This window comes from Podarcis vaucheri, assembly GCF_965113315.1.
Source record: "Podarcis vaucheri genome assembly, chromosome: 1".
Lineage (NCBI taxonomy): Eukaryota > Metazoa > Chordata > Lepidosauria > Squamata > Lacertidae > Podarcis > Podarcis vaucheri.
This window is the reverse complement of record NC_138759.1, coordinates 127,352,921-127,376,081: the sequence shown is the minus strand read 5'-3', so window position 1 is coordinate 127,376,081 and position 23,161 is coordinate 127,352,921. Positions and strand designations below refer to the sequence as shown.

The 23,161-nt window shown below is 46.2% G+C and overlaps 1 protein-coding gene across 6 annotated transcripts in view; it reads left to right on the top strand.

Annotated features, from left to right (window-relative positions):
* HECW2 (HECT, C2 and WW domain containing E3 ubiquitin protein ligase 2) overlaps positions 1–23,161 on the top strand; it is a 197,411-nt gene that overhangs the window by 115,078 nt on the left and 59,172 nt on the right. For all 6 annotated transcript variants that reach the window (XM_082222539.1, XM_082222540.1, XM_082222541.1 and 3 more), the window contains 7 exons: positions 1,529–1,629; positions 4,488–5,867; positions 7,486–7,581; positions 8,771–8,921; positions 9,701–9,804; positions 12,691–12,815; positions 16,316–16,501. In XM_082222539.1, the coding sequence (XP_082078665.1) occupies positions 1,529–1,629; positions 4,488–5,867; positions 7,486–7,581; positions 8,771–8,921; positions 9,701–9,804; positions 12,691–12,815; positions 16,316–16,501 (2,143 nt within the window). The remainder of the gene's footprint in view (positions 1–1,528; positions 1,630–4,487; positions 5,868–7,485; positions 7,582–8,770; positions 8,922–9,700; positions 9,805–12,690; positions 12,816–16,315; positions 16,502–23,161) is intronic.

Sequence of the window (23,161 nt, the reverse complement as noted above, 5' to 3'; positions counted from 1 at the left end):
ATCACCCTTAGTCTTACTGTTTACGTGTTTGTCCACTCTAGCTTCCTTCTTCTCCCAACTGTTTTTTCTTTGGCATTTTCCCTTTAAACAAAGTTTTATTTTCCCGTTGCCTATGTGATCTCAATCAGCAAGGGATTAAATAGCTGCTGTGGTGATAAAACAGTTCCACCTAGCCAGTTAGTGGCCCTCATACTACCAAAACTCTAAATCAGTCTATTGATGAGGTAACTAGACTGATACTCCTTGTCCTGCCTTAGTGTACTGCCAGGTTGTAAAACCTCCATTTTAGCACAAAACATCTCTAGTCCAGTGACAGAAATTTGCATGTAGAAACAGGATCCACACTGTAACTAAGGTGTGTGCATAGAAATGCAGGTCTTTATGTGGATGTTGTCTGTCTGCACAGCATTGCTTACAGTGGGTTGCACATCTAGATGCCACATCCTTTTTTGACATCCAGAGGTGCATCCCACTGAGAGCAACATCCTGCAGAACTGCAACGTCCACATCTGGATGTGCATCGAATTCACAGTGTGGATCCTGATTTGCAAGTGATGAGGAGAGATGTGAGACAGCTCCCAGGAGCTCACCTTGGATTAACTCAGAAATTACCCAGTCTCTCCCCCCTTAAATCAGAACGTATTGGGTAGTTTTCCTGACCTGGTTCATGGGACTGCCATTTCTGAAAGCCATCCACTTTATCCCCCTCACTGCCGAAACTAACTTCTCCCTTACTTTCACTCATTTGCTATGGTGGACAAGGCACTGAAGGCACACAGAGAGAATAGAGATAAAGTTCTCCCAAGGGCTTGTGCAAAAGAAACAAGGAAGGATGCTAGAAGGTGGGTATTGTGAGAAATGGCTTTTGGAGACAGAAGAGGGCAGCAGAAGCAAGTGGGGGAGCCAAGAATTCTTCTTTGGCTCAGATTTTGAACCAAACTGGAGAAGATTTAAGGGGTTGTAGTGCTAACAAATCTATTGATAAATATTTGGTAGCCTGCTTCCATATACAGTGGTACCTCAGGTTACATAAGCTTCAGGTTACATACGCTTCAGGTTACAGACTCCGCTAACCCAGAAATAGTACCTCGGGTTAAGAACTTTGTTTCAGGATGAGAACAGAAATCGTGCTCCGGCGGTGCGGCGGCAGCAGGAGGCCCCATTAACTAAAGTGGTGCTTCAGGTTAAGAACAGTTTACCTCCGGAACGAATTAAGTACTTAACCTGAGGTACCACTGCACAGTTCTCCTTAGCTGGATCAGGTTGTTTGCAATAGTTTCATTGCCCTCTTCTGGAGCAGAGTCAGACAAGGAAGACTGGCCCATCTCTCCTGAAAATAGTTCTGACTTTTTCTCTACCACTGAAGAAACAAATAAACAAAAAATGGTGGTGATACTTTCAATAGGAACATTTGTGGAACTGTCTCCCCTGGTTTTTGTTTCTTTGTTTTGGTTCAGGTGTGGTTGAAAGCACTTTGAAAGTTACACAAAGCTCAAGAGAGACCTCATATATTTCTTCTCCTTTGCAGAGACCAAATTCTCAGCTACAACCTTGGCAGAAGGCTTCCAGCTGACCATGTAAGCGGCTATCTTCAGTTCAAGGTAGAGATTACATCTTCGATCCATGAAGGTGAGAGTTGGCAACAAAAACTTGCACATTTGCTGTTGGGTGGAAGGTGTTTCATGTTCGGCCGGTTACGTCTTTCCAAGTGTCTTGAGCTGTATTTTGATTTATAGTGCGCTATAACTCAGTGTAACCACAGCCATATGTAAAAGATATGTCACTATCCACAAAACCAAATGGCTACAGAGAAACAAAAGAGAGGTTGGGAAGAGAAGGATAGAAATTGAAACTGATGCATCTTAAAGAATCTCAATTCTCCCCACCCTCTCAGTCTGTATCTTGTTAATCACTCCACCCCTTTCCACTAAATGGCAAAATTATGCCTTTACACCCCTCCTAACCAGATGCTTCCAAATTATTGCCCACCAAGGCCGTACACAGACAAATGCAGGGCTACACCTTCCATTTTATAATCTCTTGTATCTGATTATGGCCATGTTGATAAGGCACCCTATTTATTTACATTTATATAACTAGCCTAGCTTTATTACATTCCTTTATTTTACTGTTCATTTCTGAGAGTAATCCTTGTCTGACCATTTCCTCACTTCCTTAACAATTGCTGTTGCGCTCTAGTATGCCTAGATAGCTCTACGTATCTAGCAAGCTTTGAGTTTTGTTAAGAAAAGCTACCGGTGTCGCCTCTTAGCTCCCATTTTAAGTAATACTCCCAAATCTAACATTCTCAGGTTTGCTGGGGGTGGGGAAAAATAGAGTGAAACATAGACTGCTAATTTTTTAGAGCAGGGCCCTTTTATATAAAATTTATTCTGTAGAGTACTTCGGTGGTGCTGTATAAATCTATAAATTAATGTTTTTAAAGTTTTCTTTCTCTTTATTTAGGGAATGGGGATCTAATGCTATATTCATGGGCTGTTCATTTTATGTTGCAATAAAATTGAAAGCTCAAGCTGATATGAAACCTTTGATCTGTTTTAGAGGCACGTGGTACAGAATGTGCTTCTGGCTTTCCTGCTTCTTCTTTTTTTAAAAAAAAATCAGGCAGTGTTTATATTACCGTTTTGTAAAAAGCTCACACCCACATTGCTATATATCAGTGTGTGGTTACGTGCTAAGCCTAAGTTCATGTACAAGAGCATGCAATTCAGAAAAGCGGTTAAGTGTCTTTTCTTGAGCACCATACATGCTCCAGAACTGGTTTTGAGAGAACTGACAGCATTGCAGGAATTTTCATGACGGTATATTTCATAAGATTTGTTGCCGTCCCCCCACCCCACCCCCGCACTACCTCACCACTTTTTAAAATGATCCTGCGGAAGAAAGCTGCAGTGAGTCTGTATATACTCTCTGTGTAGCTATCTGCCCCACCTGGTTCCGTAGCTGCCCCACTGTGACTTGGATCTGCCTTCCCATGAGTATGTCTCTAGTCCCCCATAAATCCCCCTGCTTTGGAATGTACAACCTGAGCCCCAAACTGAGATAGCCTTTGAGATATTCTCACACAACAGCTGCCCATCTACCTGCTCCCCAAAGGTGTTAACAGTGCCTTTCATGCATGCAACTGACTTCATCGGCTGTGCCAGGCAACCTGTCGGTCAAAGCTGCCTGGGTTCAAAGACCTTAAATACAGAGCATAGCGGTTTTATTATTCGCCTTTCACCTTTGACCAACCAAAGGCGTTACGTGCTGTTTCTGCACGTAGTGTCAATTCTGCCTTTGTGAGCAATAGCCTTCCATAGGTTAACTAGATGTTTAATGTTTGTTTTTCTTTCTTTTTTTTAAAGCACCATTCTGTCTTTCCCCTTTGGTCTCTTAATCTTAATTTTTTTAAAAAAAGAATTGACGAGGTTTTGGAAAGGACATTGGTTAAAAGCTCAAGGAACATTGTCTTTTTACCGTCGAAACTACGGTAATTGGCTTCATCCTACACATGCGTGCCCACGATGATTCACAAAGAAAGAAAACTGCTTTGCTCTTTCAGTGATGAGGAGGCACTACCTGGATGTTCTGTCAACCAGGGCAAATAACTGGCTCATAGTCGAGTGATCTTTTGCATCCAGCAGCCAGGGGGTCAAGAAGACTGTGGTGGCAACCTGTTGAATGCTTCTTCTGCAGCTAGTCTCCCTGACATGGCAGTTGTGGTACAGCTGGCTTCCATACCTGCTGTCACAATATTTTCATTTCTGCTCCCCACACTCTAAACTGGTGGAGCAGTGAACTTCAAGAGCTTATACGTATCATTAGATTTATGGCCCCATATCCATTGTGAAAGGTGGGGAGAGGCTTAAATAAATATAACATCTTCATCCAAACCAGTTGGCATAAACATCCCATACATGCAGCTAACATAAACCTGAACTTCCCTCACTTTCCCCACCAAGAAAAATATCTGTCCCCAAAGTTTAGTGTTTTTACTCAGGTACGTACTCCTGTGAGTCTCCTCTGGGTTATATCCTGAAATACCTACGTTGGCTCCCAGTATGTTTCTGAGCACAATTCAAAGTGTTGATGCTGACCTTTAAAGCCCTAAACGGCCTCGGCCCAGTATACCTGAAGGAGCATCTCCACCCCCATCGTTCAACCCAGACACTGAAATCCAGCTCCGAGGGCCTTCTGGCGGTTCCCTCATTCTGAGAAGTGTGGTTACAAGGAACCAGGCAGAGGGCCTTCTCGGTGGCATGCCCTCCCATCAGATGTCAAGGAAATAAACAACTATCTGACTTTTAGAAGACATTTGAAGGCAGCCCTGTTTAGGGAAGTTTTTAATGTTTGATCTTCTGTCATATTTTTAATATTCTGTTGAGAGCCGCCCAGAGTGGCTGGAGAAACCCAGCCACATGGGCGGGGTATAAATAATAAATTATCATTATATCACTAGTCATTCTTTGCGTTTTTCATTGTAGATTCTTCACCGGAAGCTGTGGGGACGCTGCTAGGAGTGAACTCTGTAAACGGAGATTTAGGGAGTCCTTCTGACGACGAAGATGTTCCTGCGGGGCATCATGACCCGCCTCCAGTTTGCTCAAACGGCCCGATCCTTGAGGAATCAACTGGAGATGCCATCACAAGGCATTCTCTCAGGACTAGTACAACTCTGGAAACAGACCAGGAAGATCTGACTTCTGCAGCTTCCAGGTCATCTCCTCCCAGAGGCCGCCAGGACTCCCTGAACGACTACTTGGATGCAATAGAGCAAAGCAGTCACTCTAGGACTGGGACGTCCGTTTGCAACGAGCGAACTGTTGGGCCGTCCCCAAAATTGAGGAGCAGCTTCCCTACCGACACTAGGCTTAATGCTATGCTTCACATTGACTCCGATGAAGAGGAGCATGAATACCACCAAGGTTTGGGGTTCCAGTCATTGCTGGATGATGATGATGATGATGGCGGCGGCGGGTTAGTCATGCTGAATGGTGCTGCCAGGAACGCTGAAGCGACTTGCTTAAACTGTTCGCCGAGCCAGACCACACAAAGCCAGGGGGGCCTCGAGGAAAGCGAGAGAGCTCCAGAACAGGAAATGCCATTGCAGCCTTCTGATGGCCAGCAGGAGACCTCTGAAGGGCTTCCTGAAGCAGAGCAGGCAGGAGAAGAAACCGAAAATCCTCAAGAACCTCAGGATGACGGACCAGTTGACCCACCTGGCAATGAAATTTGTATCCCCCAAGAGGCAGAGCAGCAGCCTGCCACAGAGATGGACACAGGAGCTCTCGAGTCTGCTCCTGCAGGCAGAAGAGAAATCAGGGAGGCTGAATCCGTCGACCAGGGATCAGAACCTTCTCAGTTTTCATCAGAAACTGAGCCGAGCGACGCAGCCCGTACGGAGAGTGTAAGCGAATCGAGCACCAGGCCGGAGGGAGAAAGTGATGTGGAAGGGGCCGACGGCTCGTGCAACGAAGGCACGGCTCCCCGACTCTCGTCCGCCGACACGCAGTGCTCTTCCTTTGAAAGCGCCCGGTTTCCTGAGACGCCGGCCTTTTCTCCCCAGGAGGAGGAAGAGGGAGCTTGCGCCATGGATGCTGCCAGCAGCGAGCTCGCCCCGGAGACCCAGGAAGTTGTGTGCACTCAGGCCTCTTTGCCCGCAGTGAACATACCGAGCGCTCCAGAGGAGGGGCAGCTGCCTGAAGCCAGCGGGCTGCAGGATGGAGATGAGGCCGAGGAGATCTGGCAGAGGAGGCAGAGCCTGCAGGCCGCAGCTGCACGTGGGCAGCTTCAGGAGGAAGGGGCTGCAGGGGTGCAGGCTGCTTGCGAGGGAGATGCTGCCCAGGTGGATGGAGCCACGGGAGGTAACGATTGTGAGAGCGGACTGCTTGATTATGTGCCTTGCTGAGTCCATCTGTATGTTGTATTTGCCCTCCCACCTCACCTCATTTCATTCTGTGATGGACTCAATTTACAGCACAGAGTAGTCATTAGCTATCTCAAACGCATGAATTACGTTTTGGATAATAAAACGTTGCATCCAGCAGCAGCAGCAGACCTTTTTTTTTTTTTTTTTTGGAGAATATGCATGCAGATAATTAACCACTTGTGCAAAGGCTCCCACGGCCCTTCAGGGTTTTCTCCCTTTCGTTGAGAAACCTAGACATGCTCAGAAGTGTGCAGGTGTGTCAGTTACGCGTTATTGTTTAGCTGTTCTAGCCTCCCATCTACTTATCTTACTTTTCCTATCTGTCAAATTACTGTTTTCTCAAACTTCGGCCACCAGCTGTTGTTGCATTACAGCTCCCATCATTCCCGCCCCTTGGCCTTGGTGTCTGGGACTGATGGGAGTTGTAGTCCAACAATAGCAGGAAGTTTGGGATTCATAGACCAAGAGGTTCCTGTGTGAGAGCTCTCATGGAGTGATGAGCACGGTCTTCAGGTTTTGGCCAACGGCTTTGAGTAGAAGGCAATTCATGCTACTGACCTTCCTCTATTCATCTTTCCCTCCAGTAGCCTCTGCACTCCCACAAAACCTTTCCAGAGGGTGGGCAGAACTCGGGTTCTGTGTTAGGGTTTCCCACAGGCATCTGGGATGCCATTGTGAGAACAGGATGCTAGGCTAGATGGGCCATTGGTCTGATCCAGTAGGTTTTTCTTACATTCCTAGTGCACAGTGTGGATGGTGTCCTACAGAGCAGCAGGAGGGTGGGTGATTTTCCTGAAACTGAAACCCTGTATCAGTGAAGCTGTGCCTCTATTGAATAAAACCCCAGATCTTCCGGTTTTTCAAATTCTGTGCTGATGAGGATAACAGCACAGTGTGTTTTAGTAATGATCAATGAGAGCCAGTGTGGTGTAGTGGTTAAGAGCGATAGACTCGTAATCTGGGGAACCGGGTTCGCATCCCCACTCCTCCACATGCAGCTGCTGGGTGACCTTGGGCCACTCACACTTCTTTGAAGTCTCTCAGCCCCACTCACCTCACAGGAAAGGAGAATGTTAGCCGCTTTGAGACTCCTTCGGGTAGTGAAAAAGTGGGATATCAAATCCAAACTCTTCAAAAGCAGTTTGCATGTATTGTGTGTGTGTGAGAGAGAGAGAGAGAGAGAGAGAGAGAGAGAGAGAGAGAGAGAGAGCCTGCTATAAATCTGCTAAGTCTATTCTGTGACAATTTAGAGAAACACATTGGCATGTTGTTCGGAAAAGAAGACCATTGGGTGATCATTTCAAACTTCTTCTTTCAGTTAGGATTTTCTTTGGAACATCTAAAGCAGGGTTTCCCAAACTTGGGTCTCCAGCTGTGTTTTTTTGGACTACAACTCCCACCATCCCTAGCTAGCAGGCCCAGTGGTCAGGGGTGGTGGTAATTGTAGTCCAGAAACAGCTGGAGACCGAAACTTGGGAAACCCTAATATAAAGTGTGACACTGTTCGTGTTTCCGTTGAAAATTGTTAGTGAAACAGCTTCTTTGTCTTTTAGGTTCCCAAACTAATGGGCACCAGCCTCTTAGAACTCTTCCCTCGGTTCGCCAGGACGTTAGTCGCTATCAGAGAGTGGATGAGGCCCTGCCACCAAGTGAGAAGCTTCTCCTTATTAATTCCCAGGATTTCAGGGTATATGCCCCCACAAAAGGGAAAAGCGCTGCAAAAAAGCGTTGTCTCTGAGAGAACCAGAGGTTGTGTGTGAAACATGCCACATTTTGTTTCACCAGGCTCAAAAAATGCATATGGATGTGCTTGAAGCCATTTGCTTCCATGTCCCTGGAGATGCTGCTTCTGTTGTGATGTCCTCCCCAGTGGAAATCGAATTGTTTCATAGGGACATAGGAAGCTGCTTTTATAACAGGTTAGATTATTGTTCATCTAGCTCAGTGCTGTCTACTTTGATGGCTGCCCCTCTCTGGGGTCTCAAGCAAAGGCCTTTTTCGTCATTTGCTACTAGATCCTTCCAACGGGAGATGCCAGAGATGGAACCTGAGACCTTCAGCACAGAAAACTTGTGTGTTCTAACACTGAGCTACCTCCTTTTTCATTGGGTATGGAGCTCATTCCATAGAGTCTCTAAATCAGTAACTCCCAAACTGTGCATCAAGACACATAAGTGAGTCACAAGAGGATCGCTAGTCTGTCATGAGGAATAAATCCATGAAATAACGGAAAGCTCCTGAGTACAGAGGAATCTACCTGCTAGGTCTCAGCATGATTCAGCTTTAAGCTGTGTTTGCAGATTTCTGCTGCGCCTCTGCATTGGGTGTAATGAGGAAAAGGTGGCTGGTTTTGCCATTTAGGTAAAGGTAAAGGGACCCCTGACCATTAGGTCCAGTCGTGGCCGACTCTGGGGTTGCGGCGCTCATCTCGCTTTATTGGCCGAGGGGGCCGGCATACAGCTTCCAGGTCATGTGGCCAGCGTGACTAAGCTGCTTCTGGCGAACCGGAGCAGTGCACGGAAACACCGTTTACCTTCCCGACGGAGTGGTACCTATTTATCTACTTGCACTTTGATGTGCTTTTGAACTGCTAGGTTGGCAGGAGCAGGGACCGAGCAATGGGAGCTCACCCCGTCGCGGGGATTTGAACCGCCCGCCTTCTGATCGGCAAGTCCTAGGCTCTGTGGTTTAACCCACAGCGCCACCCGTGTCCCCTGATTTTGCCTTTTACAGAATGCCAAAAAAAGAAAATAGGGATGCTGGCTAGCAGAGGTTTTTGGAGGCACTGCTCTAAAATACCCGCTCCCTTGTGTTTTACAATGCGTCTTCTTACCTTAGATTGGGAGGCACGCATTGACAGCCACGGGAGGATATTCTACGTGGACCACGTGAACAGGACGACAACGTGGCAACGTCCCACAGCTCCCCCGGCCCAACAGATCCTTCAGCGTTCCAACTCCATACAGCAAATGGAGCAACTGAATCGCAGGTGAGTATTATTCAAATTGGTTGTTATATATGCAGGTTTTTTAAAAAATATCTGTCCTGCCATGTACCATTATTCTGAATAAAGAAGAAGAAGAAGAAGGAGAAAGAAGAAGAAGAAAAAGAAGAAGAAGGTGGCGACGACGATCAGACAACATTGTTTCAAATCAAAAAACTTTGCCTGGTTGGGAATAACTTACGCCATATGTAAGGTTTGTTGTTAATCCAGAAATAATGACCTCCCAGTCTGTAAATAAGCATGCAAGATACGTTACGGTGAAGGGGAGGGGTGAGTTTCATTTTTTCTTAGCTCTTGAAATGCAACTTCCGTTTCCAACCACCGGGGATGAGGGCGCCACTTGAAAAGGTGTGAAGATATTTATGGAGATTTCCAGAATTATTTTATAATATTGAAGTTTTATGTACAGCGGCAACCCGGCACTGGGGATGGAAGGTGGGAAGTGAGCGTGCCCTTGATGAGCTGCTTTTGCCCTTGATGGCGGTGATGTCATGTAGCTAAATCACAATTGGCTATGTGGATCTTTGATGTCAACTTGTTCACTACTTGATTCCTGATAGGCTAGGATCATGTCATGAAGAAGTTCTCAAGTTAAAAAAAAAAAGGAATTGTGCCAGGCTACCCCATGCACCCCCAACCCCAGGCCTGATCCCTAAAGCCTGAGGGAAAGCCATTTAACGATTTGACTTCTGGTGTGTTGAGTGTGCTGGAGTCTCTGGTGTATTTATTGGGTACCATACATAATACCAGTCTTGGAACTTCAGGTACCAGAGCATTCGACGGACAATGACTAATGACAGACCGGAGGAGCACCCAAATCCTATGGATGGAGCTGGAGAAGACGCAGACTTCCAGCAGCCTAATGCAGGTAAGGCCCCATTTAGTGCCACACTTCTCCTTAGTTGGTTTTTTTATTACATTATGCTTCTATGCCACCTGTCCCAACGGTGTTCTCCAGGCCAGGGACCACCAGCTGAACCAGTGGGCACTTTTGAGAAAGTGTCGCGGTTGCCAGTCACAAAATGGTTGCTGTGGAAGGGGCGTGGTACAACACACCATTGGAGCCCCAGCCTTCTGGTTAATGTGGGAAGTTGGCTATTTCCTGCTGGCCTGATTATGGATATCACACAACACACACGCACAGAGTTGCTGTCCAATCACAACAGGATGCATATCTCAGAACCAGGGAAAATATAGCCACATCACTCCCATTTCACAGAAATCTCTCGGAAGATACCGTATTTTTCTGTGTATAAGACTAGGGTTTTTTTTCTTTTAAAAATATGTTTAAAATTGGAGGTCGTCTTATACACGTATACAATCTCCCCCCATTTTCTTAATTTGGAGTCCCCAGAAACGGGGGCGTCATACACGGGGGCGTGTTATACACACAAAAAGACGGTACTTGCACATTTCGCCCCATAACGTTCTTTCTAGGAGTGCTAGATGCTTTCTTTTTAAAAAGAAAGAAAGAAAGAGAGAGAGAGAGAGAGAGAGAGAGAAAGAAAGAAAGAAAGAAAGAAAGAAAGAAAGAAAGAAAGAAAGAAAGAAACCTCACAGTTTGGGGCATTGGCCTATGGGCACCGCTGGAAGACTCCACAAGTAGCAGGTTGCCCACCAGCACTGGGTTGGTGATCCCTGCTTCTAGACAGTGCATAGTACATCAAACTCAAAAACATCATAGCAAATTTACCAATAAAACAATGGTAGAAGACATGACGAACTGCAGTTAAAACAAAGCAAGAGCTTCCTAATTCCTGATACTTGGCTGCATAGGAAGAGGGAATGTGTGAGTCGCAAGGCTTGCCTAGGTTTTTTCCCCTGCTCATGCACAGCCTAAACCATTCTTTACCGCGACGCAGTAATACAAAGGCAGTTCAGTTTTGCAAACCTTGTGCTGCAAACAATACCAATTCTACATAAAAAAGGTACATTTGAAATAAATGCACCCGTTTAAGTGATTCATTTTGTAGCAGGCATGTGAGGTCAAAAGGACAAAAAGTGTGGCTCACCCAATGAGCCATAGCAAAAGTTTGTGACGTTAATCCTGGATTTCCATCTCCGTGGGTTCATTTACTTACTTCTCTCTCTCTCTCTCTTTTTGGCATAATAAATGTCAGCAGCAAAACCTGCTTTTCCACCTCATGCAACCACACCTTGCTGTAGTGGCTATCCAGATTTCTTTAAAAGTATAATATATATAGTGGTGTAAACTGCAGCTTGTTAAGTTGATTTCAGCTTTGCAGTGGCCTATACTGAATTCATTGGGTTGATAAGAACTTGGTGAATTTTTATCACTTCTATTCTCCCTTAACTCCTGCCCCTTCCTCTCCTCTCCTCTTTCTTTCCAGCTGGAATATCCTCATTTTACCACCCACCCCCATTTTTAAGCTTAATACAATTCCACCCAGTTGCTTATGGTTGGGTTCTGCAATAATATTATTATTAATAATAATAAACCCTATTATTATCATCATATATAATTCCCCCCTTGTGTTAAAAACCAGACTTGGTTTTTTTTAAAATTGTGTTTATGCATTTTCAATAGTAAGTAAAAAGCAGACTTGTAAAGTACAGGGAAAACATTAGTGTTTCAAAATCTGATTGTTTCCCCGCCCCCAAGGTCTGATTGTTATAGACTGGCTGGTGTTCATTATTCACCTGAAATAAGGATCCAACAAGCATTCTTTCGGTTGTCTATTTAATTTCAAAACTGTTACAGTTAAGTATGAATGAGACAAGAGTATTCTATAACAAAGATAAAGGAAGAACAACAGCTAATTCTTGGTATGCCTTTTGGAGGACCTTAAGGGGACGCGGGTGGCGCTGTGGGTAAAAGCCTCAGCGCCTAGGGCTTGCCGATCGAAAGGTCGGCGGTTCGAATCCCCGCGGCGGGGTGCGCTCCCGTCGTTCGGTCCCAGCGCCTGCCAACCTAGCAGTTCGAAAGCACCCTCGGGTGCAAGTAGATAAATAGGGACCGCTTACTAGCGGGAAGGTAAACGGCGTTTCCGTGTGCGGCTCTGGCTCGCCAGAGCAGCGATGTCACGCTGGCCACGTGACCCGGAAGTGTCTCCGGACAGCGCTGGCCCCCGGCCTCTTGAGTGAGATGGGCGCACAACCCCAGAGTCTGTCAAGACTGGCCCGTACGGGCAGGGGTACCTTTACCTTTACCTTTAAGGTCCTTAAACAACAACACTTTGGAGGCCCTGAGCCTCAAGGAGGTTAGATTGGTCTTAGCTAGGTCCAGGGCCTCTTCAGCACTGGCCCCAACTTGGTGGAACGCTCTGTCACAAGAGACCAGGGCCCTGCGGGATTTGACATCCTTCTGCAGGGCCTGCAAGATGGAGCTGTACCGCCAGGCCTTCGGCTTAAACTCACTCTGACCCCTTATATGGGATTTGCTATAAATTTTCCCTTGTGTGTGTGGTTTTTTTTTTTTTTTGCTGGCCCATGTAGGACCAGCATGGATACCTGGCTCAGGTGAATATCTGATGTTTCCTCCCTTTATGGTCTTGATTTATGGGCTACTACTAACATGAGGCTGCATTTTAAGCTGTATTTTAAGCCGTATTTTAATTAACTGTTTTTGTTTGTTTTTCCCCCCGTTACGTTTTATTGTAATTTATATTTGGTGTTAGCCGCCCTGAGCTCGGCCCTGGCTGGGGAGGGTGGGGTATAAATTTGTTTGTTTGTTTGTTTGTTGTTTACGATGCTGAAGCCTTTGCACTAATTCATGGCTGTGTCCCTTTGTCAGATTTCCGAAGGGAGAATGTGCTGCCTCATTCTACCTCCAGATCCAGGCTTACTCTACTTCTACAATCCCCCCCTGTGAAATTCCTTATCAGCCCAGAATTCTTCACAGTGCTGCATTCTAACCCTGTGAGTAGTCAGTGCAAGTATATCTGTACACAAACACTTGCAGAGATGTGGAGGGTTTGCATTTCCAGTATTATATGAGAGCGATGGCAGGTGAGAGCCGCCATGAAATGTTGCAGAGCGGCGTGCTCCCTATTCAGGATTCTAGTTCCCACCCACAGCAGCGAGTCAGTGTTCCATGCCCACTGAACACAATCCGTCTTCACTGGGTTCTTTTTGAGGTGTGGGTGTCTCTCTTAAAGTCCTCCTGAGTCTGGCAATAGCTCCATCTAACATGTGGGTACATTTAGGCTACATAAGCACTCTCCCCCTCACTATTGGGTTAGGCAGAATTGGGGTCTACTGGTAGGCATCTGGGTGGTTTGCAGTAGACCAGTAACTCCCCATTATATAGCAATAGCAGCGAGAATAACAAAAAAGACCCCCTCCGCCCCCATTATACTGCTGAAATTGGGAAAGCTTGGGATAACCAGGAACATGTTTTTATGTTGGAGAACTGTGAGCTCAGCTCATTTCCTGCATTCAGAACAAATCCCTGGGTTTAGCAGCTGTTCAGAGACACCATGTCCTTTATCCTACAAGGGAATGTCTTTCACCACTGGCTCCAGTTGGTGGAGTTCAGGGTTATAATAAAAAACTCAAAGCAGGTTTCATAAGGCTGAAGCCCTCCCTCCCCTGGTATGTAAGATAATTATTTTAATTGCTTTTGTTCTTGGTTTCTTTATTAAGCATTTTGTGTTTATCATCTTGTATTTTTATGTTGTGAACCGCCCTGAGATATGCATAATAATAAATAATAATAACATATATAAGCCATTTTCACTAAGGTAACAATTATGAAAAGCATTTTTTGCATCAAGTTGTGATCATATTGTGTATTTCTTATGTATTGTAAAATGTTGTGAGGAGGGGAAAGAATAGAATAACAGGATAGACTGCTGAGAGAGGAGACCTTTGCACAGCAACACACACCTCTCACACTGGTTTTTGTGGGATTCCAGAAGAGGGAAGTTTGCAACACCATGAAAACGGTTTCTCCTGGAGTAGAAGCAAAATGACCCATATCCATTACTGCAGTGTAACACTAACACTTCCTGGTGTTCCAGATCCTCAGGTCCAACTGGAATGGATAAGTTAGCAGCTGCCTATGGAAATCATGTGGGAACTTACTCCCTTGGTTTTTGTATAAACAGATCCCAAGATGTTTGCTGTTTGGGCTAAGGTTCTATGATAGCACCCTGCATTTTACACTGGTATACAATGGTACCGCTAGTTGCGGACACGATCCATTCCGGGGTGCCGTTCACACCCCGAAAAATCCGCAATTAGCACGACGCTTCTGCGCAAGCGCAGAGCATGATAGAGCGCTTCTGCGCATGTGCAAAGCGTGCGGAACACTTCTGTGCATGCGTGAAGCACGCAGAACACTTCTGCATGTGTGCAAAGCATGCCGAACGCTTCTGCGTGTGCGCGCGCGGTGAAACAAGGGACAACACAAGGTGTGACTGTAATAGTTTTGGAGATTGTAGAGCCGACCACATTGAAATTAAGACCACATTCAGAGAAGCCTTTATGATTGTAAAACCCTAGGCCATTGGGAATTGGGTGAAGAGCTTCATTTCATGGACAGGAGTGTTCCAAGGCAGTTGGAGAAAAGGGTTTAATCAGGGTAGGGTGGCAGAGAAAGAGTCAATGTAGAGAAAAAGACATTTCAACTGTTTTTCGTTCCCAGTCTTCACTGTTGTAAAGGGCAGAGTTATGACCTCTTCTTAACAAGAAGGCAGTTACTGAAAGACAAGAGGCAGGCATTACTGTGTTCTGGGGATCCCCAAGGGATACAGCAATAGAATTTTTTAACCTTAAGGAGACATCCCTCCCTTCTCAAAACAGCTCAGTGAGTGCCTTTCAGGGAAATGATTTGAAAACTGGTCAAGAGAGTGGAGTGAGCTTCCTGAAAGAAGTATTCGGTGGAACACGAAACATTAACACAGAACAGGAGTGCACTCCACACTGCAACATTTTTTTGCGGGTCCCACTTTTTAATTTGTTAAGTGGGATATTAATAATAACCTAAGTACAAGCTAGGGACGCGGGTGGCGCTGTGGGTAAAACCTCAGCGCCTAGGACTTGCCAATCGCATGGTCGGCGGTTCGAATCCCCGCGGCGGGGTGAGCTCCCGTCGTCCGGTCCCAGCTCCTGCCCACCTAGCAGTTCGAAAGCACCCTTAAGTGCAAGTAGATAAATAGGTACCGCTGTATAGCGGGAAGGTAAACGGCGTTTCCATGTGCTGCTCTGGTGCCGGTTCGCCGGAGCAGCTTCGTCACACTGGCCACGTGACCCGGAAGTGTCTTCGGATGGCGCTGGCTCCCGGCCTCTAGAGTGAGATGAGCCCACAACCCTAGAGTCTGTCAAGACTGGCCCGTACGGGCAGGGGTACCTTTACCTTTACCTTTTAAGTACAAGCTTCTGTGTTTGGGTGGTGTAATGGGAATTGGGGTTGCTTGTGCGTAAACTGCAAACTGCTCCAAGCTGGTTGTATAGCTAAACCTTTCCCTGGTTTGACAGCCCTTACAATGCGACTGTCTCAGTCACTGGCAGAATCCATCAGTGGGCGTTTCCTAAACTTCTTCCAACATAAAAATTCCTTGACTCCAAGTCTCCTCCTAGATTCTCTGCGCGGAAGCCTTCTGCGCAGCGTGGGCGTGCCAAGCGAAGGTCCTGTGCTCTCTCCGCTGATTTCACTGGAAGAGTCTCGGAGCCTCCCCTCCGCAGTACTCTCAGCCTCCCCTTTCTCCCTGGTGTCCCCTGGATTTCCTTCCCCAGCGGAAGCTCTCTCTCTCTCCTTGCTAGTTCCCTCCCCTGCATCACTGGAGAGTCTTACCTCTCCTCTTGCCTCTGATGGCAGTTCCCTGACAGGTGGGGTGTTTCATTATTTATCCATATGATGTTGTTGTATGTTGAAATAAAATAACAACAATTTTCAGTACAGTGGTACCTCGGATTACAGGCGCTTCAGGTTACAGACTACGCTAACCCAGAAATAGTACCTCGGGTTAAGAACTTTGCTTCAAGGTTGAGAACAGAAATCACACGGCGGCAGCAGGAGGTTCCATTAGCTAAAGTGGTGCTTCAGGTTAAGAACAGTTTCAGGTTAAGAATGGACCTCCAGAACGAATTTAGTTCTTAACCTGAGGTACCACTGTAATTGTTAATGGGTTCAGAGACAGAAACTATATTTTTTGTTTCCCATGTGTCTGACTGGGGTTGTACCTGAAGCCCTCCTGCTGGTGCTTGACATGACAGTTTTAGAAAGCCTCAAGGTCAATTTTAAAATGACCCAGCGGTAGATCGCCTAGGTTGAATTGCTGCTTGTACAAGATGAATGACAAAACTCTTAAGGCCCCCTTTATCCAGCCTTCCAAAGCTTGCATAGACATTCAAAGCCTAACGCTTAGCTTCCGAAAATAATTGTCTTTGTTTCTTCTCCCCCTCCCACCGTCCAGAGTGCCTACCGCATGTTTACAAACAATACGTGTCTGAAGCACATGATCACCAAAGTCCGGCGGGATACCCACCACTTCGAGCGCTACCAGCATAATCGAGATTTGGTGGGCTTCTTGAATATGTTTGCCAACAAGCAGCTCGAGTTGCCGAGGGGCTGGGAAATGAAGCACGACCATCAGGGCAAGGTAACAAATATAAAGAACTAGCTTGTAAATTAAACCAGCGTTAGACTTCTGTTCTCTTCATCCGAATACTGATGAAATTGAGGAAGCTGCTCTGGCCGAGCCAGATACTCACACTTTCCACCCTCCACCCAGATAGGAGAATGATGATGCCAGTTGGCTGCGTTCTCAGTGATCTTCTCCCTAACATGGTAGCTTTCCATGGCAGCATTTGGGGGTGTCATGCTAAACCCAGAGGTAGACAACATTGGGGCACTCCAGATGTTGTGGAAGACAACTAACCATCTCAATTGGCTGTGCCTGATGGGAGCTGTTTACTATCCCTGCACTAAACTATACTTTTAAATCAGATGGGGAAACTGTCCGGATGTTGCTGGATTACAACTCCCATCATCCATAACTGTTGACTCTGCTAGTTGGGGTTGATGGGAGTTGGAGTCTCAACAACATCTAGAGGGCCACAGGTTCTCCAGCCCTAGTTTAAACCATGAAGTGATCCTAGGTAAGCTTCGAGAGCCAGTGTGGTGTAGTGGTTAAGAGCGGTGGACTCGTAATCTGGTGAACCGGGTTCGCGTCTCCGCTCCTCCACATGCAGCTGCTGGGTGACCTTGGGCTAGTCACACTTCTCTGAAGTCTCTCAGCCCCACTCACCTCACAGAGTGTTTGTTGTGGGGGAGGAAGGGAAAGGAGAATGTTACCCGCTTTGAGACTCCTTAGGGTAGTGATAAAGCGGGATAGCAAATCCAAACAACTCTTCTTCTTCTTCTTCTTCTTCTTCTTCTTCTTCTTCTTCTTCTTCTTGCCTTGCTCCTTCTCATCTCAGCCACACCAAGTTGGCTTGTTTCAAACAAACTATAGGTAACATTAACAGTTTGTTGGTTTGGATAGAATGTGTAACTGTAAGGAAACACAGAAGCAAAAATTTTTATCGTCATCCTTCTGGCCATGCAGAAGGAGAGGGGAGAGAGAGTGCACTTGAGCCCAAGGCTCACCCAGGATCATTTATGTCACACTATACAGTGGTGCCCCGCAAGACGAATGCCTCGCAAGACGGAAAACTCGCTAGACGAAAGAGTTTTCCGTTTTGGAGGTGCTTCGCAAAACGAATCCCCTATGGGCTTGCTTCGCAAGACGACAATGTCTTGCGAGTTCCTGCTGGTTTTTTCCCCTTCCCCCCTTTTTCTAAGCCGCTTATCAGCTGATCTGATCAGCAGATAAGCCGCTAATAGCGCTAAAAGCCACTTATCAGCTGATCCGATCAGCAGATAAGCAGCTAAAAGCCTCTAATAGTGCTAATAGCGCTAATCCTTCAGTGGGCTTGCTTCGCAAGACGAAAAAACCGCTAGATGAAGAGAATCACAGAACGGATTCTTTTCGTCTTGCGAGGCACCACTGTACTACGGTTGAGCAAGACATACAAATAAGGCCAATGTATGGGAATACAGCTCATGTTGGACTTAAAATAATTTCAAAAGTGTAAATGTAATTTTTATTCCAATACCGCAGCTAAGGGACACCAATTGGTGTCAGCGTTCAAAGGAGATTAGACAAATTCCTGGAGGTTAAGGCTATCAGTGACTACTAGTAGGGATGGCTACCTGCTACCTCCGGGGTAGGGATGAATGGATCTGCCAGTTTCTGTTCTCTTGATTGCTCATTTTTTCCAATCTTAAATTCAGTCCTCCAGGTTTCTGTAGCAAATTAAAAATAATAATCCTCATGGAAATTCTTAAGTATTTTAGTGTGAATTTCTCCTAATGAACACATTTTTTTGTATGCGGTTTTGACAAATGTACACATTTTAAAAGCATTTCCCCCCTAATATAATGCATGTTTGTATGTTATTTTCACCAACACGTGCATTTTTATATACACTTTACCCCAGTAGATTCATTTTTATACACATTACTTGGCTGGATAGCTGCTTTGCAAAATTCAGAGTAGTGTGAATTTTGAAGGATACCTGTGCTTCAGTTATGTTTTGGAAAGTGCAGATTAGATTGATTTACCTTCAAATGTGAACTGAATCCAATTTTACCCCATCCTTACTCTAGGGGTGAGAGAGAGAGCATCCTTTAAATACTATTGGTTGCTGGGGAGCTACTGCAGGAGAAAGTTACTTGCCCCTTATGTCTCCCTTGTCGGCTTCTCCTAGGCACCTTGTTCATTGATGTGAGAAGCAGGATTCTGGAATTGGTAGACCTTTGGTCTGGTCTATCACAGATGCTCTTCTTGGTTTTTGTTGGTGATAACCTGTACAGTGGTACCTGGGGTTACATACGCTTCAGGTTACAGACTCCGCTAACCCAGAAATAGTACCTCGGATTAATAACTTTGCTTCAGGATGAGAACAGAAATCGTGCTCCGGCGGCACGGCAGCAGCGGGAGGCCCCATTAGCTAAAGTGGTGCTTCAGGTTAAGAACAGTTTCAGGTTAAGAGCGGACCTCCGGAACGTATTAAGTACGTAATCAGAGGTACCACTGTAAACCTATGACTAACATGTGGGCTGCTGGTTTGCAGAGGACTTTGCAGCCTCTATCTTTTAAATCTATGGCTGGTTTCCCCATGTGCACTTGAGCACAACAGCGTATCCAGAAGAAACTAGAAGTTGTGCAGTGATCACATATTTTGTGGCTATCTTCATCCTGCATTAGAAAAGGAAGCGGAACAAGCTCCTGTGTTGCGGTCTTATGAAAGACGCTGAGATCTATCAAGGGTGACCAACAGCTAAACTAGGAAGAGGCCCCCAGAAGTTGAGTTTCTTGGCCACCGACAGATGATAATTTTTATAGCACAAGCATGACTAGCGCGAAAGGTTTAAAATGCTGTGTTGGTTTTGTTAGCTCAGGAAACAGAAATTGCTCCGTGTTTGGTTGGGAGAGAGATTTGATATGGCCTAGGGCATTCCAGAACAACTTTGTGCATTTGGCTTGGAGTTCAGTTTCGCTGAAACAGTGGCTGGGTGACCTTGGGGAAGGGCCGGCCGCCCCTTTTTATTTGAAAATGAATTCACGATTAATGTATGGTGCTGCAAGGGACGGAGAGTGCCGCTTAGTCTTCAAAGTACCCGATAAGATAAAGCAGAAGGCAACTAAAAGGTGGCTGGGCATTGCTGTAGAGGGAGGTGCTGCACTTTTGCAATGCTCGATAAGCACTAGCGTGTGCTGGAGGAGTTGCTTTTTCTGCTTTTTAAAGCGAAGGTTTTTCTTATTATTATTGTGCATTCCTTCTGTCTGGGGTAACTCAGCTCTTTGGAATGCGTTTGGAGCCGAGGGAGGGACGGAAACTTCATTTGCCCTCTTCCTTCTGCTTTTCACCGCACAAGTTAAAATGGATAAAATTCCCTTTGTGGGCAGGAAGGGAGGAGCAGTAGCGTGGGTATTCCCCTGAAACAAGGAGGCGTCTGCTTTCCTGCCCCATTTTTTAAAAAAAAACCTTAATTACTTAGGGATGAGATACAGTGCCTCTGGAAGACTGTGTAAAGAGTGAAAAAAGAAAGAAAGAAGGCAGGACAGTTTGGAGTATAAGCTCCAAAGTGCTTTTGCTGTAACTGCTGGGGAAATGCTTTGCATGCATTGAGGCCACGGGCCTAAGCCCCCTAACTTTTTGTTTTGGGACCTTAAACGAAAAGTTCTTTCCTTTAGCCATGTGCTTGGAGTTCCCTTAGGAATCAAGTTTTGAAAAAACCAGTCACTAAGTCCACATTGGAAGGCAGGAGTTGAATGTCTTACAAATACTGGGCCTGTTCATTGTAGGAGCTCATTTACGTATGTACATATGCACATTGGCTCTTGTTTTAGCATAGCGTGGTGGTGGCTGGGGGGCCTGGGAGCATGATTTTGAGGAGGCACACGCCAGGCACCCCCAGGCAGGGATCCCTGCCCTGCCTGTGGGGGTGTGGGGGTGTGTGTCTCTGGGCCCCAGAGCCTGGCCTGGCTGTGCTGCTGTGCCCCACGCCCCCTTGCTGAATGGCCCCCTGGCCAATGTTGCGGGGGATGCACCCACCATGGGTCACGTCGGCTGGCCAGGCTCCTCCCTGCACTGGCGGGCGGGCAAATAGCGCAGCGGGGCCCCGCGAACCCTCCGTGCGCCATGTCCACGTGGCGGCCGCTGTGGCAAGGGTTGGACTGTTGTGGCAGGTTTTGTTTACCCTCCACACCCAGCCCCTGGTTCCTCCTGATGCATGGTGTGTACACATGCCAGCGAAGGATGCAACGCCACTGAGTTCATGCAAATATCCCCTCATACACCCACAATGTATGTGCATTGTGCTCAACAATGCTCAACAATGTATGAGCATTGTTGGCTGCCCACTCTCCACCTTAGAGCAGATTTATGCCACAAGGTGCCATAGGAAGGCACTGGACATGGTAAAAGATCCATCGCATCCTGGTCACTGTCTCTTCGAGCTCCTGCCGTCGGGACGGAGATACAGGACGATGAAGACAAGAACGAGTCGTCTTAAGAACAGCTTCTTCTCCAGAGCGATCTCAGCCCTGAATGGGAAGCCCGGACTTTGAAAGTCATCTAATCTCTCTTGCTGTATTATACTGTATTGTTTAATTAGTGTTTTTATGGAGCAGTCAAGTAATTTCGTTGTCCCCGAAGGGGGCAATGACAATAAAGATATTATTATTATTATTATTATTATTATTATTATTATTATTATTATTATTATTTAATTCCATGCAGCCCAACTGGTGGTGTGCAGCAGCTCACTTTGAACACATGGTTTCATGTAGTTCATTTCAGGATTGGAGAGGAGATGTGCTCATGGTTTCTCAGAAGCGGTTGTGTCAGCCGAGTCCTTTCCTTGCACAACCTTCCTGTCCTTGTATGCACGCATAGATGACTGAGCTGTTTTGCTGATGGTGAAAGTACGCTGAGTTGTTTTGAGTTTTCGTTATGACATAATTACAGTAGAAAAGTGATGGCCAATTGGTGGCTCATGGACAAAGTCTGTCCTTCCCTCCCAGGGCCATTTAGAGATTTATTTTTTAACAATACAACTTGGCAGGAAATATTGCTGTTGTTGCTATTTGATTATATGAACACAAGTTGTGTGTTGTTTCTTGCTGCCTGGAAACTGAAACTGAAATACAGGAGGAGACCATACCTGCTATAGTAGTAGTAGTAGTAGTAGTAGTAGTAGTAGTAGTAGCAAAAAGCATATCAAAATAAACTCGAGTGATGGTTGGCTTATGATCTGATAGCTAACACATAAAGCTGGCATTGAGCAGCCTTGTCCTTGATACAGTCAGTGGAGCATGAGACCTTGATCTCAAGGTCAAGGGTTCAAGCCCCACATTGGGTGGAAGATTCCCTGGATGATCCCCGTGCCCCCTTCCAGCTATACAATTCTATGATTCTTAAGATGAGAGCTGTCTGCCCCTCTCCCCAGTTGCCGATCCAAGGAGAGAGAGCAGGTAACTGATACAGGATTTGCTGAGTCGGCACTTTGCAGGGTGAGAGTTAAGTCTTTGGTGCATCAGGTGGCAGTGCGTTCAGAAAGTTGCCTTTTAGCCGTTCGTATTTGACTTAGACCACTGAAGAGTAAAAGGGCCGTACTGAGAAGAAGTAAATGTACAGTCATCCCTTGGTTCTCAAACTTCATCCTTTCCAGAAGTCTCTTTGACTCCCGAAACCGTTTGAAAACCAAGGCGTGGCTTCCGATTGGCTGCAGCAGCTTCCTGCACTCAAGCGGAAGCCGCGTCGGACGTTTGGCTTCCGAAAAACGTTCGCAAACTGGAACACCTACTTCCGGGTTTTCAGCATTTGGGAGCTGATTCATTCGTCAGCTAAGCTGTTCAAGAACCAAGGTGTGACTGTAGTGGCAAAAAGATTCTTCTTCCAGCCGCAAGTGTTTATGCTTGCTTGATGAGACAATTTGTCCTTGCTTCCCCGTGCACTGTTCCAGGGGTTCTCCTGATACCCGCCTCCTGGACATTGTTTTTTTTTGGGGGGGGGGTTGCAGCAGAAGAGAAAGGAAAGCTTTGTTGTGCTAGCAGAAGTCCTTGCTTGGTTTTTTGCTGACTGGACCAGATAGTTGAATCCGGCCCAATGTATTGTAGTTTCACAGATGAGCCATAGGCTAGTGGTTAGGTCTGTTTATGTTTGTTCTAAGAAAATGTCCCTAACTCCTAGGGCAGGCATGGCCAAACTTGGCCCTCCAGCTGTTTTGGGATTACAGTTCCCATCATCCCTGACCACTGGTCCTGTTAGCTAGGGATGATGGGAGTTGTAGTCCCAAAACAGCTGGAGGCCATGCCTGTACCTAGGGATTTGGAGAGCTGCAGTGTGACCTAGTGGTGCTGAGGTAGCAACCTGACCCCTTACCCTATGCACTCGTTTGCTGTCTTAGCTAGTATCACAACAGCGTGTGTGCTTCTGCAGGCTGTATTTTTAGTTTTGTAGAAAGAGAAACGTATATTTGAACAAATACATTGCCCATCTGGGTAAAATGTGAAGCTTTTTCCAAACCAAAATACCCTGTTTCTCTGCCCAGGTTCCATAAATATCTAGGCTACACCCTTGCCCGGTTGGCCAGTGGTAGGTATAAAATTAGGCTGTTGGGTGTTGGTTTTTTTTAGAGTGCTTCAGCTCCCTTTCCAGCTGTGGTGCCATTGTCCAGATTAGCCCAAGGCATTGAAGCTCCAGTAGCT